Genomic DNA, 18,750 nt, shown 5'->3' on the forward strand with positions numbered 1-18,750 from the left:
TTTCATTTTTTAATTACGTATGTTATACAAAAATAAACAATATACATTTAATAAGTAGAAAAATAAAAGGGGAAATAGTAAAATGAGAGATAAGAAAAATTATAATTTTTTATACAATGTAATAATTATAGAAATGCTTATATTTTTTTTCGGTTTTTATAATAGACTTATTTAATTTTATTTTTAAAAATTTGCACACTTAATGTATAGTAACTTTTTTTTTTCAATACCTAAATTAAATATCTTCCATATAATTACAAAACTTCCAATAACAAATGTTACATAAAAATACACTCTCTATATTATAATAAATAAAAATAAGATAAAATGGATGAAAAACCATATATACCTATAATTGAAAAATTAAATAATGAAAAGAATCCAAACTTTTATATATGTGGAAATGGATACATAGCACCATTAGACATCAAAAACTTAAAAAAAATATCCAATACCGAAAAGAAAAATTTACAAAGAGTCTTTAAAATGATGGATAAAGATAATACAGGAAAGATATCATCCTGCAATCTTCATGACATTTTGCATAAATACAATTACAAAATTTCTAAGGTTAATTTAATAAATTATTTTTCTTAAATATATCATTTTTTGCACTATTTTTATATACCCTTAAATAGTTAATATGTAAAGTATGGTACACAAACCAAAAAATATTTGTGTATGACCTTTTGTAGTCATGCATTATGTTCATACTGTTAAACTTTTTTTTATTAATATAAACAAAAATGATAAGATGTAAAATATAATTCATAAAGAGCGATAGGGAACTTAAAGTTATAAAGCTATTATGATATGTCCATACCTATATGCAATTTTTATAACTACCAAATATTTACGCCGTTTTATCGACAGAAAAATACATATAATCATATGCATACACGTACACATATATATGTTTTCATTTTTATTTAATAGAGCGAAGTTGAAAGAATGATTTGGGAGTTTGATGAAAATATGGATAACTGCTTAGATTATGATGAAATTTATTTTTTATATTTAAGATGTGTTAATGACAAAAAAAAACAAATTCCAAGTGACTTATACAATATTATTCAGTTTTTTATGTTTGATTATGAAATGAATGGATATATAACTGTTGAAAAAACTTTACAAATATTATATGTACGATTTGGCAGAGAAAAAATGGATTTAGAGGTCCAAGATATTTTTGGCGATAAATATGAAGATAAATCAGGAGTAGAAAAACAAATTTGTTTAAAAGAATATTTAGATAATGAAAAAAATCGGATACAAAAATATAGGTTAAAAAATATCTCAAATCAAAATGATCAGATTGCAATATTATATAATGTATCGATATACATGTGTATATGATTCATTTATTTTTGTGTATATTCATATATAGATATACCCATGCATTGTATCAATGAGCATTTTCATTAATTTCGTTTTTTTTTCTGTTTGTTTAACATTTTTAACTTTTTTTTTATACAGAAATGAAAATCACAAAAAAGCAGGAAAAGTATAGTTTCGATAATCCCGTAAATTAAAAAGCATGTAAATATTAGCATAATTATTACACATAAAAATATTTATTTTCCATTAATGTATTACATATTTTTTTACGCAAATATATTTGCTTTATAATATGCATGAGGTATTTATTAAAATATAAATAAATTATGAATATATATATGTTATTACAGAATATAACACATTTAATCGTCTGTATAATATAACAGATTATGTAAATAATTATACCGTTTTTATTTTTTTTACTAGATATATATGATTAAAATAACTTATTAAAACTAATGAATAATTTTAAATAAAAATATGTTCCATTATAAATTATAATATTCAATAAACTATAATAATTTATTTGTATCTTTTTAATTATAAAATATGAAAATATGATGCTTTAATTCATGGCAAAAACATAAATTATATATTATATATATTATGCATCTTTCATGATATAGTTTATTACATAAATTTCCATATTTTTATTTCCCTTTTTAAAATTGTTTTATATTTTTTGTTATAATGTTGGCATAGATTAAATTTTGCTATACATCGTTTAAAGAAAACCAATTTGATATAAACAATATATTTGCTCATTCTCTCATTTCAAACGCAAGTTAAAAGTTCATACTATATATGCACCATTTTTTTGTTTATCTGCTAGTAATCGATGCTAAATTAATTACGAAATATTTACAATTTTCCTTCATCATATGATTTAGTTTATATTTTTTTTCGTGGATTTTTAATTTATGATTATCGTCATGCGTATACACAATTATAATGCTGATTATATAATGCATCGCTAATATTATTTGATTTATGTTTTTTTTTATTTTAATAAATTTAAGAAAGTATGGAAACTGTTAATAAAAATGAAACAAAGAAACCTAATTCCCGTATGATTAGGGTATTTATATCTGGTTACATTATCACTTTATTAATCCTACTGATTACATTATCCTTTGTGTTTGATGTAATAGCTTTACTTTTATTTTTACCAATAGTGCTATATAGTAGATCGTTTAGATTGTTTATATTTGGTGTCCCCTTTAAGTTTTTTATGGGTCTTGGTAAGATAACAAAATTAACAAATTAGTGTAAATATTATGAATATATAAGAGGCACTACATTGTTAACACAATCATGTGTGTGTACATATGAATATTATTCAAACATCTATATGTGTATTGGTGTGTAAAAATGCGTCCCTGCAAATGCATAATTGTATACAATACTTTTTTATTTTTTTGGTACAGCTTTTTCCCTGCTTAATCCATTTTGGAAAATTAAAATAATAAAAAAATTAAAAAAAAATTATAATCCATCAAATACAATATTGTTTTCTAATCACTTATCATCACTAGACCCATGGAGCATCAATGCTTTCTGGTTTATGTATAATATAAAATTTATTTGTAAAGGATCATTATTTAAGCTACCTATTTGTGGGCAATTATTAACTTTAGCTGAAGAAATCCCTATTCATTTTGGTAAAGGAAAAGGAGGATGGGAAGTAAAAAAAGAATCGAAAGAAAATGCTATGAAATTAGCTAAAGAATATACTAATATGAATATTCCTATAGCAGTATTTCCGGAGGGTACTCGTTCTCGTACTGGAAAATTACAAATGTTTAAAATGGGATTTTTTAAATTTGCAATTGAAAATAATATGGAAATATTACCATGTGCATTGCATGGATCAAATAAACTATGGCCGTTAAATTCATTATTACTTAATAAGGGAACGATGTATATTTCCTATGGCGAGCCTTTTCGCCCTACCCAAGGAATGACTGTTGAAGAGTTAGCAAATAAAACCAGAAATATTATATTTGATTTGATTAAAGAATTTCCAGATTATGATCCAAATGTAAGACGAAATAATTACACGTTGCACATTATTATGTGTACTTTTGTTTGTATTATTATATATCTTGTTTAAATACTATTATTAGGTTTATTTCAAATATCACGGATTTCAATGCATTATATCCATTTTAATGAACGATATATATTTTTCCTTTTTTTTTGCGCTATATTTGCAGGTTGATCAGTTAGCAACTGAATTTTCACAAACACGAGAGCAGGGTATATAACAACATTTTTTTTAATGTTTCCTTAAAGTTATACATATTTTGATGGGCTATCCCCAACTTCATTATATATATACAATACAAAATTTTAAACAGTTTAATATTTTTTATAAAAAGACAATTTAATTTATATTAATTTTTTATCTTTACCAAATATTTAAAAAAAATGATAAAATAATAACCCAGCATTTGGTTATGTGTATGCAAAATATGTTTTTAAAATATGATCTAATAAAAAAACGAAAAACACTACGACATTAATAAAAATTAATTGTTAATAGTTTAAATATTAGGCTTAATTAATCATTATGTTTTTATATTTTATAAAAAAATATGATAAGTTTGGTTTTTTTCGATTTCTCATATTTTGGAACAAAATATCACGCGATAATATTATGATTTAAATAAAACAGTGGATAATTTATTTCATTTTTGTATTTCATTTATAAATTTTTTTCTATCTAAAAAAAATACTTTTATTTATTATCATTTATTTTAACCATTATATAAATTTAAAAAAATCAATAAAAAGTTATTGCTAACTGGCAAATTGGTAAAATACGTTTTATATATAAACAAAATTATAAATAATAAAATTATTTGTGTTTTTTTGGTGAAAATTTAATTTTAAAATTATAAATACTTGGAAATGTTTGAAAAAAAAACGATGAATATAGGTAATACTACAATAACACGAGTATGAAGTTCCATACGAGCAAACAAAAGATTCTACAAGTAGGTATAATGCCTTAGTACGTCTAAATATATGTATACATGCTTTTAATATGCTCATTTTTTGATTAGTCAATGATGATATTTATAATATTTAGCTATATAAAATAAAAAACACCAACATTAATTAAAATCCTGTGAAAGGATATAAAACTTTCAAACATTAACAAAACTATTTTATAAAAGAATACGAAACAAATGTCGGACGAACTCTTTGACGAAGTTGAATTTATAAATAAACAATTCAATTTTAAAAACCCAAATATAAACAAAAAATTAGACAAAGATGACCAAAATAAAGTTATCCAACTATTAACAATTTGTAAAAAAAAAATTGAACTAAATAAAGAATATAATGAAAACTATCTAAATAACTATATCAAATCATTAAAGATCGCGATATTCTATATGCCATTTAATCCTATAATTAAAGAAAGGATAACGGAAAATGAAGCATATGAACAATTATTTTTAGGAAGAAACTTTATCAATAATGCCTCAAATTTGTTAAAAGAAAAAAACTATAATATTAATAATTTAAATGGAAATGACATCCAAATATGTGGGCAAAGCAAATGGAACAATAATGTTCCATTATATGATCAGATTAATAAATATGAATTAATATTTTTAATTAATTTAATAACCCATAATGAAAATAATAATAAAGTATGGAAATATTCGTATCCTTGGTATTTTTATTATATTATTTTAAATGAGCTTGAACAGGATAACATATTTATGTTACTAAATAATTTTATACTAAACAAAATAACATATGACGAATTAACAAAAGACGACAATATTGCATTTGTTCTTTTTATTTCCTTATTTAATAATTTAAAAAACATAAAAAATGAAGCAACTATTTGTAATTATTTTTATTTCTTTATTGAAAATTGCTTAAAATATGAAAATAAATTGTTTATACACATTTTACAACATATGAAATTACTATACACACATTTTGAATGCTTAACAAAAAAAATGAAAGAAAACGTTAAAGATATTTATAATGAAAATATTACAATATCAGAAAAGTGGAAAATATTTAATAATGTAAATAATAAAAAATATGTTTTGAAATATATAATATTTATGTATAGACTACTTTTTGAAGCATTATATAATATTATGGATCAAAAAAATTTTGAAATAGAACCAGTTTCTCAATACAAAGAATTATATAAAATTATAATTGAAGAAATTCAATATAATTTAATATTTATCAATGAGATAAATTATTTCCATAATTTTATAGATACACACATTGATTTATATAACAAATACGTTCTGTTTATGGACATGTTTTTGCATTATAAAAAAAATAATAATTTGGAAATATTTAAACTAATTTTATTTATTTCCAACATTTTTATTGATTCTTATGAACAGTTAGATTATTTGTCATCTTCAGAAAAAAAAAATTATATCGACACAATTTTTACATACTTGAAAAATATACACAATATGAGAAATGAGCATATATCAAAAAAAGAAAATATTCTATATCATAATTTTGTACTTAATAGATATATTATTAGTATTGTAGCAAATTTTTCTGTGGATTATCAAATTTCTGCTTACATTAAAGAGATACAAGGTAATCATATATAAAAATAGTGTGTCTCTTTTTATTACTAAATCAAAATATATTTCTTATTACATTTATTTTGATTGAAATATGCATATGGCTCATTTCCCTTTTACTCACTTTATGCTTTTTAGGAATTAACATTTTGAGAAAGTTCATGTATGTTGATGATAAGGATCCCTGTTTAGCAGAATATTCTATTTTGGTATGCTTATTTGAAACTCGTTTATTTAGTATTGTTTGTAAAAATAATATATATATATATATAGATTTATCATCATAAAGCATAAAATATTTCAAAAAATTGTCTTATTGTATATGTTTATTTATATTTCTTGTAGGCTATTAAACATATAAAGGAAAATGAAAATTTGGATGGCCTTTAAAATAAATTATTCCTTTATATTATTAGTTTATTCGATTGTTTATTTTTACATATGTATGTTAACTAATAGTTTTGCTAACTTCTTACGTGGCAAGCTACTTTCTTTTTCTTTTTTTGTTTAATTTTGAACTATCATAAATACACAGAATGCGCATTCTTTCCGTTTCATAAGTAATATTTAAATTACATGTGCAATGTAAATATTTAAAAGAAAAAATATCTTTATCCAGTTAGAGTTACAAAAAAAAATTAGACAAATTATTTAAATGGAAAAATATAGATATGAATATCTTGCAAATTACACATAACTTTTACTTATAAAAAAAGGATGATTAAAACTAATACATATATGATAAGAAATAGTTAGCAAAAATGTCGGTATTAATATTCCAATTATTGCAAATATATAAGCGACTTTTTTTCCTTTTTAAAAATTAGTATATACAAATATACTTTTGATAAAATACAACAGGGTTATCAGTTTAATACATATACACGCATATGTATATATGCGTATAAATTATATTTCTTTAGCAAATTAAAATTAACATTTCTTCAAATTACAAAATTGTAAGGTTTAATTTTAAAAGATTAATGAAAGAAAATTATTATTTTATTACATATATATTAACTAAATCATATGAATTTAGTTATTGTTAATTTGTAGCGTGCTTTATGATGGTGTTTTAATAAACCCGTTTACTTTCAATTATCTAAATGGCAAGGCAATTTCTTAGCAATATATATGTGACTCTATCATCTATAAATATACACACAAATTCAATTCCCGTGAATAAGTAAATGCCTACAAATTTTTAGTTAAAAAGTTAATTAATTCTTCCTGATTAGTAAAATTATAATCCTGAATATCGGAATTGTATATTTTATAAATAACATCATTTAATTGGATTGGATTATTCACATTAAATTCTATATCATTGCTATTCGATTTAATAGAAATAATGAACTTAATTTTATGAGGTTTAAAAATTTTGGTTTTTTTTTTAATATTTGTATTATTAATTGAAAAAAATATATATGAATATATATTTTTATTTAATAATTTTTTTGACAAATCATAAGCAACTAATAAATTCTCTATTTCATAAACTTGAATTATAATTTTAGTACAAGAGTAATTAAATTGTCCATTATTTAATTGTGACGAAATTAAATTATTTGTGCATTCAAAATTATTTTGATAATCATGCAACAATGAAAAATTATTGAAAATTTGAAATTTATCACCTCCCGATACTGTTTGAGTGATCATTGATAATTTATCATTTGATTCTGTTATTTTTGTAAAAATCTTTTCCAAATATATTTCAACACCATATGCTTTTATATGTACAGCCGAATTATTTTTTACACCATGGCCATTAGTATTGCTGTTGCTAATATTTGTACATTTCTGATTATTCATATTTCTTATTAGTTTATCAAACCTCCCACCATGAGCTATTATGTCTTTATTCTTACTATCTGATACAACATAAAAAATTATTTCGTTAGAGAAAACATTTTCATCATAATTTAAAAAAATATCAAAATATACATTTTCAATTATCATATTTGTTCCAATAAATTTATTAATATTTTTAACTTTATCTAATATAGACAACAAATTTATTTTTTTATCTTTATTCTCCATAGCCTTAATACCTTTTTCTGATTCATTCAAATATTGTTTATGCCCATCATATTCTGTTTTATAATTATCATTTTCATAACTCGGATTTTCTTTTTCATCATAAATCACCAAGTTATTGTTATTTATCCCATTAATATTACCACTGTTAATATGTTCACTATTATTAATGCAGCCTATATTAGTATTACCCCCATTTTTACAACTATTCTTGGGAGTATTCACATTTCCCACATCATTAATAGTATTATTGCACACAATACTATTATTGTAAGTGTTGTTGAAATCTGAATTTCTTTTGCTTAAGGCATCAAATATGAACTTGTCTAAAATGCTAAAATATTCATCTATTTTATTAATTTCACATTTAATTTGAAACAAATTAAATATAAAATCAGTTACTTTTGAAACATTGTTATTTTCTAATTTATATTTTTGTATCAACAATGATATTGCTGATTTATTTATTAATTGGGGAGAATTTTTCTTTAAAATTATTGCCAAGTCATAAGATACATCCTCAGATAAATCCAAACATTCAATCAATATCAATGGCAACAAATCAATATATGACCAAGCAAATATTAATTTGTTAAAATATGATGCATGATTATATAAAGTATATATCGATACAAAAATGTCTGAATTTGCAAATATTGATATATAATAAAATTCTTCTTGAGCATAAACATTTTTTGTATTAATTAAAATACAATAAAATATTTTTTCTACTTCTTCGGGATATAAATTAGAAGTATTGATATCTTTTTTGGGTTGTTTATTTTTAGCTATTTGATATTTGTATGTATATCCTTTAGTATAAAATTTCCAAAACAACAGAGTTTCATTATATCTATCATAACAATCTATATTTTCATATATATATTCTGAAAAAGACAAAAAAAATGAATTGCGCAAAGTTATAATATTGCCGTATGTGTCTAACAAATACACCACATTTTCAATATTATTACACGCATTTGTATTTATAAATATCCTTTTACATTTATTTTCTTTCTTCTTATTTATATTATAAGAATAATTATATTCATCAATTGTTATATTTTCAAAATTTATATAATATTTATTTCGTAAAATTATAGGTGTTATTAAAAAAATTGCGCCTCTTTTTTTGAAAGATGATATAATTTTCTTTTTTATACTTTTCTTTATATTTGATTCTTCTGAAAATATTTTAGCTCCTTGAAATGCTACCATATCTTCTTTTTTTATCGAATTTTTTTCAATTTTATTATCATTTTTTTCAAATAGTGTACTAATTATTGTGTGCACTTCTTCACAGTTCCTTTTTTTCTCAACTAAATTATAAATCTCATTAAAATTTTTCTCATAAGAAAAAAAAAAGTTTTCATGTAATAAGCTATAAGCGGACAACCTATTTTGCGGATCAATTTCTAATAAACTTAACAAAAATTGAAATATCTTATTATCAGATCGTATGCTTTCTGGATAAATACATTTCAATAAATTAGATAACACTATTGATCTTTCCATTGATGTTGAAAAGGGTTCATGAAACATTTCAAAAAAAACAACTCCCAATGAAAAAATATCCGCTTTTTGATCAAAATGTTCTCCATTTAATTGCTCAGGAGACATATAATTAACTGTTCCTGCTGATGGGTTTATTTGAGTATTGTCAATTTTGGTAGTTAAACCAAAATCTCCTATTTTAGCTGATAAAATGTCGTCATTTATTTGTAAAAATATATTTGATGGTTTTATATCTCTATGCATCATTTTCATATCATGTATATAATATATTCCCTTTAAAATTTGTTTAATCAATTCCCATATTAATTTTTCATTTTTATAAATAAAACCGCAGTCTATAGCTTCTCTTAATGTTTTTCCTGGACAATATTCCATTAATATGTATAAATATTTTTCATTTATTTTTATATTTTCTTTATTTTTTTTATTATAATAATTTCGTATATTGCTTATTTCATCTATATAGTATATATTCTTTTTATTTCCTTTATTTTTTTTTTTTATTACATATTTATAATTATTTTCAATTTCTTTAAAGAGATAATAGTCAATGTTATTTTCCACCCATGCATCATAATATCTCACAATATTTTCATGCTGCAATTTAGCAATCATTATAACTTCTTCCATTATAAGGCTATTGTTTTCATTCATGATGTTGTTACCGGAACTAAAAGATCCAGATATCATCGGTTCAATATCATTATGTTTACTATTCTTTTTGATATGATTATTATATTTATTGACTAGTTCGTTATCATTTCCTCGTTTGTTAGGGCAATAACTACTCAAGGTTATTTTTTTCACAGCATAAGCTATATTGAATTTTTTATTTTTAACTTTCATAACGTAACCAAAACCACCACACCCTAGTACACTTTCTTCTGAAAAATCTCGATAATACCGAGAATATTTGTTAATAAGTTCTTTACATATTTCATTCCCATTATTTGCCAATAAAACAGTTAACGGTATGTTTTCCTTCATAATTTTAATAAATTTTTTTTTTTTCTTCTCTTCTTTTTCATATATATTATTCTTTTCTATTTCTGTTATATTATTCAATTTTATTTTTTTTGTTTTATTTAAATAACCTGTTTTAAGGAAATTACTAATTTCTTCTGCGTCTTTTATTGAAAATTCAATGTCTTCTCTTTTACTATTTTTTCCTTCAGTAGAATTATTAATTGATTTGTCATTATTATTTTGTTTGTCGTTTTCTTCAATTTTATTTTTTCCGTTTCTTTCTAGCATTTCATGAAATACATCACTTTTCATTTTTTTTGTTATATTTATATTCATTTGTTCTTTATTTACCACTTCGTTGTCTGTATCTGCTCCGGGTTTATTTATTCCCAGTTTTTGAATTCTTGAATTGCCAATTTTATTAAATTGTTTACTATCTGAATAATTACTCAGTTTATTTATAAAACTAATATTATTTTCAGAAAAGGACCGAACAACAGATGTCTTCCCCTTCAACTTTGCATTTGTCTCTTCTCTGACGTTTTCTTTATTCACTTTTATATAACCCTTTGAATATTCAATGAAGTGCTCTTTTTTTTTTAAAGCATGATTATCCAATTTTTTTTCTTTTTTTTCGACTTTTAGATTACCATTTATTTCCCCTTCCAAAATGGTTTCTACGTTTTTACCATTGACCCAACAAGAACATTTCATAGAATTATAATCATTAGTGTGAGAATATAAATGCATAATACTGTCTTTAAAATTTAATTTTTTTTCTATAATATAATTTAAAAGCATCGTTATTTTATAATAATAACATTTATGTAATTTAGAATTATCTAAACTATAATTATATTCCTTTTTATTAAAGTCTATATTCACACTAATATCAGCATATCTCAATTCATACTTATTTGGCCCATAATTATTTTTATCGATGTTTATTCGTATATTGAGAATAGTACACTCATTTTTAGAATTAGTTGTATCTTCTGCAAACATTATTCCGTTTGTTTCTTCATCCATAACTTTTTTTAGTAATCTGCAAAAAAAAAAAAAATTGTGTAATAAAACAAGGATATAAAATTTGGTTTGCCCATTTTTTATTGTTTATGCTTTTATTACCCTTCCTGAATAATATCTATATCAATATCTTTAATCGATGACAAGGTGTATATATCATTTATAAGCTTCCCAGCAGACACTAGAAGATCATCCCCATTATTTATTTTGTCTGTTTCCATCTTTATGTTTTTATTTTTTCAAAGCATCATCATATCTATATGTTTGTATATTTATTCTTGTACAAACCATTCTATTTATGTGAAATTGCAAACTATATATTATAATATTGTGAAGTTGCAATACAAGAAAAGGTTTGGAATTATTTATAATTTTGGATTATATACTTAAAAAAAACAAAAAAATATATGATATTTTTTAAATGTTTCTAAAACAATTTCAAAGCATATATGTGCTTATTTTAAATCTCAAATATTTTTATAATAATGACTTGAATTTTTTCATAATTATTTTGTCTTAATCATTTCATTACTTCCCCCTTGCTTTTTTTCACAAATAATTTACAATATTATAACGATTCAATTTATTTGCTCTTCCTTTAGTCTTTATCACCTTTTTTCATATATAATTTGTCAGTGATCTAATTTTGTTTTTATTTTACTATTCCATTATTTTGTTTATATATTTGTTTTTATGTGTAAACAAAAAAGGTGCTAATTTTGTAAGTTAATATCTCAAAAAAAATGTGTTTACAAATATATATATCCATAAATAAATCACCTTTTTTATAGAATTACAAAAATTACTAAAAAAAATATAGAATATTTAAACACTTGAATAAGATGAATATTTACATATTTAATCGTATTTTTTTAATAAAATTTAAATATATATTTTGATCAAATTTTAAAAAAAATTATAGCAGCAACCCATTACTGCTTTCATACCCAAAAAGGAATAAATGAAAAAAATTTATACACCTTTATAAAATCTTAGTTTGCTTAATTTTAAACTAAAAAATGGAAAATCATTAATATAAATATTTACAAATGACTATTTTATTTGTTAATATTTTACACATTCTTTCCATTGGCTAACATTCTTCAAAAAAAAAAGTTCATTAATTCATATTTTAAAGATTCTAATTTTTAATTATAAAATAGTTTACGAATACTATAATATATATACATATCTTTGGACAATCTATTTTAAAATTTTGTATACATAAAAATGTATGATATTTATACACCCATACAATAACACAAATATATCGTGCAAATATTTATCATATTATGTGTGCTTGTGTAAGCATTTTATCTCTATTTGATATATATATGTAAAATCAATTATTTTTTTCTAAATACAAAATAAATTAATAAGCATTTTTTTCTATTCAAATCTTAAAAGAATAAATATTAATTTGTGAAAATTATTTATTGACTAGTTATTAAATATCACTACACACATATTAACTTCACATTTTAAAATAAATTTCTTAAAATGAAACACTTTCTCTACTTATATAATTATTAATAATCATTTGTATATATTCGATTTTTTTTATCCTTTTGAATTGGAAATTTTCAAAATTAAGTCACGAAAAATTATTAACAAATTAATCCCCCCAAAAAATAATCGAAATAAAAGACACTTCCATTCGTAATATATAATTATCATTTCTTTAATCAATTATTATTGTAATGCTATTAAATAAAAGTAAAATTTGTTATATAATTATAACCACATAAAATATATGCAATATTTGCATGTAGGTATAAAAGAATGCACAAATATATTTCCTTTTTAATATATTTTTCTCAATGTATACTTAAGAATACAACATGCTAGTCATTACTTTTTATGAAAGTTCAATATATCATTTTTTTTTTTTTGCATGATGGCAACTGATCATAATCAGGAGTCTATAGATTTAATCATAAAACTAAAAAAACGCATATATAGGTTTTACTTTTATTATATTTTATTTTTTATGAAATAAAATGATTACCAACATTTAAAACATGCTGCGTTTATAAAATTGTTGTTTTCTTTGGTGTACTTTTTATTATTTGTTTAATATTCCTTCACATACAAAACAAATAAATCACAATATATACAAACTTGAGAAATTATTAATTTAATTTGGAAAATATAAATAATTGAATAGGAAAAAATAATAAATAAATTCGTAAAATTCCCAATTATATGACTAAACAAAATGGATCACCACTTATTAAATACGAAAAAAAAACATAGATATGATTGAAATATCAAAAAAATTGTTAATAAAAAAAGAAAACGATTCCAGTATTTTTTAAATCCATCTCATATTACGTGTATATATAGCATGATATATAATTTATAGCACTTTGAGGTATATGTTAAAAAAATAAAGAATAGTTTTATTTTGACTTCATGTAAATATTTATTTTTTTACATTTTTTGAATTTCATTATTTCACCATTTTGTCATTTGCTTAGTCTTTTTTTCATTCAAAAAATGACTTGAACATTTTCCTTACACATACAGTTTCCCACTTTTTATATTTGTTATACATACGATTTTGAAATAAAATGAATGACATAATTTCAAAAGATAATCAAATAAAATCTAAGAACTTTATAACAATTTATACTATCCGTATGTATTTAAATGGTTTTATAATTGGATATGTTTTCAGAAAAGAAATTTATAAAAATTTTTATATGCATAAGAATGATAATATAATCTTTGATATTATAAAAAAAAACAAATTTTCACCAATTTATAATAACTATAAAAAATTGACATATATATCGAAAATTACCTTACGTTATCAAACAAAAAACGATTTATTTAAAAAGCTAAATACATATAATAATAATCAAAATTATCAACATAGCTGCAAAACGATTTTATTTCATAAGTTGCCATATTTGAAAAGAAATGTTCATATCCCTAATTTTTTTGCTATTAGATTATCATTTTGGACATGTACTAAAAATATACACAAAAAAAAAATTAAACTTGTATTTATATTAATATTGTTATAAGCATATGCATAATTCGTTGTAAATTATGTATATATACAATATTCTATCAAATAAGAAAATAATTATTTCGAAATAATAATTTTTTTTTCCAAATTTATTAACACACTTATTTTTTTAGGCATATGCTCCACTATATGTTGGAATTTAAACAAACAGATAGGCAATATAGCAATTTCATCCACTCTTTCTGGGCTTATAGCTTCATCAATAAAGTTAGACAATATATTTTTTTTCTTACAATAATGCCTTGTATCATTATGTTAAATATCACACACTTATGATCACAAACTTCAATCCATTTAATTATTCCAATTTATATTATATAAATAACTTTGTTTTTTTAGTAAAACATTTTTTAGAGAATCCACAAAAGTGTTTATTCCTAATTGGGTTGGATGCATCATTAGGTAAAATCAATTTCAAAAAAAAAAAAATTAAAAATTAAAAATTAAAATATTTTTATAACTTCATGTTACTTTTGTTATGGTACAATTTTTTAGCTACGCTATTTTTGTTTAAAATATCGAAAAAGAATAACACCACCTTTTCTGCTTATTTTGGATCACAAAACAACACCATGTGTGTTTTACCTAGGAAGTATAGACATATATGCATATTCGTTTTTTATACATGGAAAATTATAATAATGAATATTAATTGTTGTTTAATTAGGAATAACATATATATGTATAGCACATAATTCTCATCGTTTTGTTCGCATTTATTTTTTTCCGTATATTTGCTTCTTATTCCCATTTTTATCCACAAAATACGCATATTATGATAACACCATTAAATTAGAAAATAAAAACTAAACTTCCTAATTATGCCCAAAGTATACAAATTATAAAAGAAAATTCGATATATATTGGAAGAGTTTCAATGTAGGATATTATACATATTTTATTTTTTATAATGATCGTTTTTAATTAATATTAAAATCACATATATATTGTTTTATCATAATTTAATAATTTTCCCAAAATATATAATTAATACAAGATACATGCGTACATCCAACTCACATACATATAAAATATGCATAAATTTTGTGTCATATTAGTTCTAAAGATATATATCATCACGTACATATAATATACACATATAGCTATCCATACACGTATATATAATATATATATATATATATATATATATATATGTTTGATAAAAAGTATGAGGTATTAATACAGTTTTGTAATAAAGAATATTATATATAAATATACATAGAACTACATTTATGATCACTTGAATGTATATACATATTCCAAATAAGTACATAAATTGGGGCATGGGCGAAATATTGCATGATGCTTTATTATTTTTTAGACATTTGAATTACATATTTATATTACACTTTGCTATACCTTTATTATATTAAGCAAGATCTCGGGTTCTTTTAATTTGTAGCGATTTCTATCCATTTAGTAAACATATTTCTTTTCATATAGTGAGGCACCAGCAGTGCTTCCTCCTGCTCCTCCCTTATATTTTCCATATGTTGCCAATGAATTTGCTTCAGCTCTTTGTAATAAAACTGCTCGGGCCTTAGCAACATTTTCTTTCTTTCCTTGCCATGTATTTAATACAGATGCTTGTAAAGCTCTACCATATGAAAATGTTAGTGCCCATGGGTGTGGACCTAATACATTGATAGAATTTAAATTAATTGATGCATCTTCTTCTGATTGACCACCTGATAAAAATACAACCCCGGGTAAAGCTGGTGGTACTGTTCTTCTTAAAGTTCTTACAGTGAAGAAACCAATATCATCTGTTTTGGTTTTTTCAGTACAGTCATATCCAGCTGTTACCATATTTGGTTTTAATAAGGCTCCTTCTAATAACACGCCATTATCATGTAAAGCTTTAAATACACTTGCTAAAACTTTTTGGGTAACAGTTGCACATACTTCAATTGTGTGAGCACCATCAGCCAAAATTTCGGGTTCAACAATTGGAACAAGCTTATTTTGTTGGCATATAGATGCATATCTAGCTAATCCCCACGATACTTCTTGGATAGATAAATCAGTCGGTTTGCCTTTAGCTGGGTCAATTACTAAAACTGCTCTCCATTTTGCAAATCTTGCACCAGCTTTATAATATTCTTTGCACCTCTCTGCTAATCCGTCCAAACCTTGGGTTGATTTTTCATCATCAGTGCATGGGATACTAACTAAACCTTTGTCAACTTTAATTCCTGGTATTATACCTTCATCATGTAATAAATTTACTAATGGTACACCAGCTTCATTTTTTTGAAATAAAGTTTCTTCAAATAAAATTGCACCAGAAATGAATTTTCCTAATCCTTTAGTTCCAAATAACAAATCTCTATAGCTAGCTCTATTTTCAACAGTGTTCTCGATTTTTATATTATCAAATCTTTTCTTAATTGTTTGTGTTGATTCATCTGCAGCTAAAATTCCCTTTCCTGCTGCTACAAGTTTCTTAGCTGTTTCAGCAAGTTCTTGGGCAACTTCTTTTGGAAGTTTCATAGGGGCATTTTTATATTCTGCGCATCCAACCTATATTGAAAAAAAAAGAGATATATGATAATAAGGTACAGTTAGAATGCATTTTCACAATATTTTGAATTTTCTATTATAAATATTTAAGTTAGCAAAATATAAATCGATATATATTTTATCATTATATTTTCCATCATTCAAACTACATGTTGTATACATATATATTTTATATAGGTGCTACAATAATATGCATAATTTCGATGAATATTATTCATATACACTATAGAATATATATTTTTTCATATTTCTTAATATAAAGGATGCATCGCATTGTGACTAAACAAATAAACATATTAGCATATATATATTATTGGGTATATCTACTATTTTTTAAGTACCATTGTCGTAACTAGTTTAAAAAGATATATTTAATTGCTTTATATATTATTTTTTAATTTATATTAATTAAAAAATTGCATATGATTAGATTAATAAATTAGAAATAAATATAAATTTATAATAGTGGCATAAAGTGGAAAATTATAAAATTATTAACTATTTTAATCATAATTTTTTGTTATCTATATATTTAATATAAGTATACATATAAATAATAATAATAATAATAATATTATTTAAACTCTTATTGATCAGATGGTATATAAGTGGTCCCACCCTCGTAACGCCATAAAAAAACACGTATTTTTTTTTTTTTTATAGAGAGTCATCGAGGAATTTGTACGCAAATTGAATATAAGATGTGCACATAATATATTCAAGTATAAACAAAAAAATGTAATATATATATAATTATATATATAATATAATGCGCATTTTAGCCAAAAAGGCCCTAGCGAAAAATCACATAACTATAAATTACTTAAACTTACAGTCTCCTTATGAAGGCATTTTTTTTCTTTTTTTGGTGCCTTAGTATATATGTAAAATAATTTATTAAATGTATGTATGTATATATATATATAGTATATAATATATATATGTATATTTATGTATTTTTTTATGCTTGTATAACACCGCAAAAGTTATACGATAAATATTATATGTAAACTCTATGTATAATTGGATGAGCTTTTGGAAAATATATAAAAAATATCTTTACATAGTATATAAAAATATAAGGCTTAAATATTATATTACTTGCATATAAAATATTTTACATATATTTATAATATATATATTTAAATGTTACCATTTTAAAAATAATATCAGGTTATAAGTAAGGGTTATATTAATTCAACGTTATAAGTTTGGGGGGTCTTTACAAATAAAGTTATTTTATTTTTTCCTTCGTGTTATGAAGCTTAGTTATTGAGAATATTTCCAAATATTTTGAAATAAAAAGCGTATATATTTTTTGTTTATAATTTATGTAGTTATTTATTTATATTTTATTTTTTTGTTTAATTCTTTATTCCTTTGGAGACAATCAGTATAAATTTATTTTTAATACCTTTTTATTTTGGGAATAACATTAAATCATGTCTATTTTTTCATTTAAAATGTATTATATATTTGATTTAATTTTATAATTGACAAAAATTAATAAATATGACATTATACATAAAGCCTTTTTAAAAATGAGAAAATCTTAGCTTGTTATTTATATTTTTGTTTCCATTAAATGTGCAAGACAAAAATAAATTATAAATATATTTAATTTAACTAAAAAAATGATAAATTAAGCCCATCATATTGCAATTAATAACTAAAATATATCAAACGATTTATAAGAAATGTTTACGTCTCTTTAATTAA

The 18,750-nt window shown here is 22.2% G+C and overlaps 6 protein-coding genes across 6 annotated transcripts; 4 read left to right on the forward strand and 2 right to left on the reverse strand.

Annotated features, from left to right (window-relative positions):
* Nucleotides 1-327: 327 nt before the first annotated feature.
* On the forward strand, nt 328-1,510 carry PBANKA_1308100 (calmodulin-like protein; the record flags this gene model as incomplete). Its single annotated transcript, XM_034566659.1, has 3 exons — nt 328-570; nt 937-1,283; nt 1,477-1,510. 3 exons carry the CDS (start codon nt 328-330, stop codon nt 1,508-1,510), a joined length of 624 nt encoding a protein of 207 aa, XP_034423234.1.
* An 852-nt stretch (nt 1,511-2,362) lies between these two features.
* On the forward strand, nt 2,363-3,605 carry PBANKA_1308200 (1-acyl-sn-glycerol-3-phosphate acyltransferase, putative; the record flags this gene model as incomplete). The annotated part of the gene is made up of 3 exons (XM_034566660.1): nt 2,363-2,579; nt 2,766-3,379; nt 3,555-3,605. 3 exons carry the CDS (start codon nt 2,363-2,365, stop codon nt 3,603-3,605), a joined length of 882 nt encoding a protein of 293 aa, XP_034423235.1.
* Nucleotides 3,606-4,532: 927 nt separating this feature from the next.
* PBANKA_1308300 (conserved Plasmodium protein, unknown function) lies at nt 4,533-6,314 on the forward strand (the record flags this gene model as incomplete). The annotated part of the gene is made up of 3 exons (XM_034566661.1): nt 4,533-5,937; nt 6,063-6,133; nt 6,270-6,314. The coding sequence occupies 3 exons, from the start codon at nt 4,533-4,535 to the stop codon at nt 6,312-6,314; spliced, it is 1,521 nt and encodes a 506-aa protein (XP_034423236.1).
* An 804-nt stretch (nt 6,315-7,118) lies between these two features.
* On the reverse strand, nt 7,119-11,692 carry PBANKA_1308400 (eukaryotic translation initiation factor 2-alpha kinase 1, putative; the record flags this gene model as incomplete). The annotated part of the gene is made up of 2 exons (XM_034566662.1): nt 7,119-11,490; nt 11,574-11,692. 2 exons carry the CDS (start codon nt 11,690-11,692, stop codon nt 7,119-7,121), a joined length of 4,491 nt encoding a protein of 1,496 aa, XP_034423237.1.
* A 2,352-nt stretch (nt 11,693-14,044) lies between these two features.
* On the forward strand, nt 14,045-15,022 carry PBANKA_1308500 (shikimate dehydrogenase, putative; the record flags this gene model as incomplete). Its single annotated transcript, XM_034566664.1, has 4 exons — nt 14,045-14,444; nt 14,622-14,715; nt 14,848-14,910; nt 15,004-15,022. The coding sequence occupies 4 exons, from the start codon at nt 14,045-14,047 to the stop codon at nt 15,020-15,022; spliced, it is 576 nt and encodes a 191-aa protein (XP_034423238.1).
* A 902-nt stretch (nt 15,023-15,924) lies between these two features.
* Nucleotides 15,925-17,375, reverse strand: PBANKA_1308600 (fructose-bisphosphate aldolase 2; the record flags this gene model as incomplete). Its single annotated transcript, XM_034566665.1, has 2 exons — nt 15,925-17,031; nt 17,373-17,375. The coding sequence occupies 2 exons, from the start codon at nt 17,373-17,375 to the stop codon at nt 15,925-15,927; spliced, it is 1,110 nt and encodes a 369-aa protein (XP_034423239.1).
* Between the last annotated feature and the right edge of the window lie 1,375 nt (nt 17,376-18,750).

The sequence above is a fragment of the Plasmodium berghei genome, assembly GCF_900002375.2.
Source record: "Plasmodium berghei ANKA genome assembly, chromosome: 13".
NCBI classification, from domain to species: Eukaryota; Apicomplexa; class Aconoidasida; order Haemosporida; family Plasmodiidae; genus Plasmodium; species Plasmodium berghei.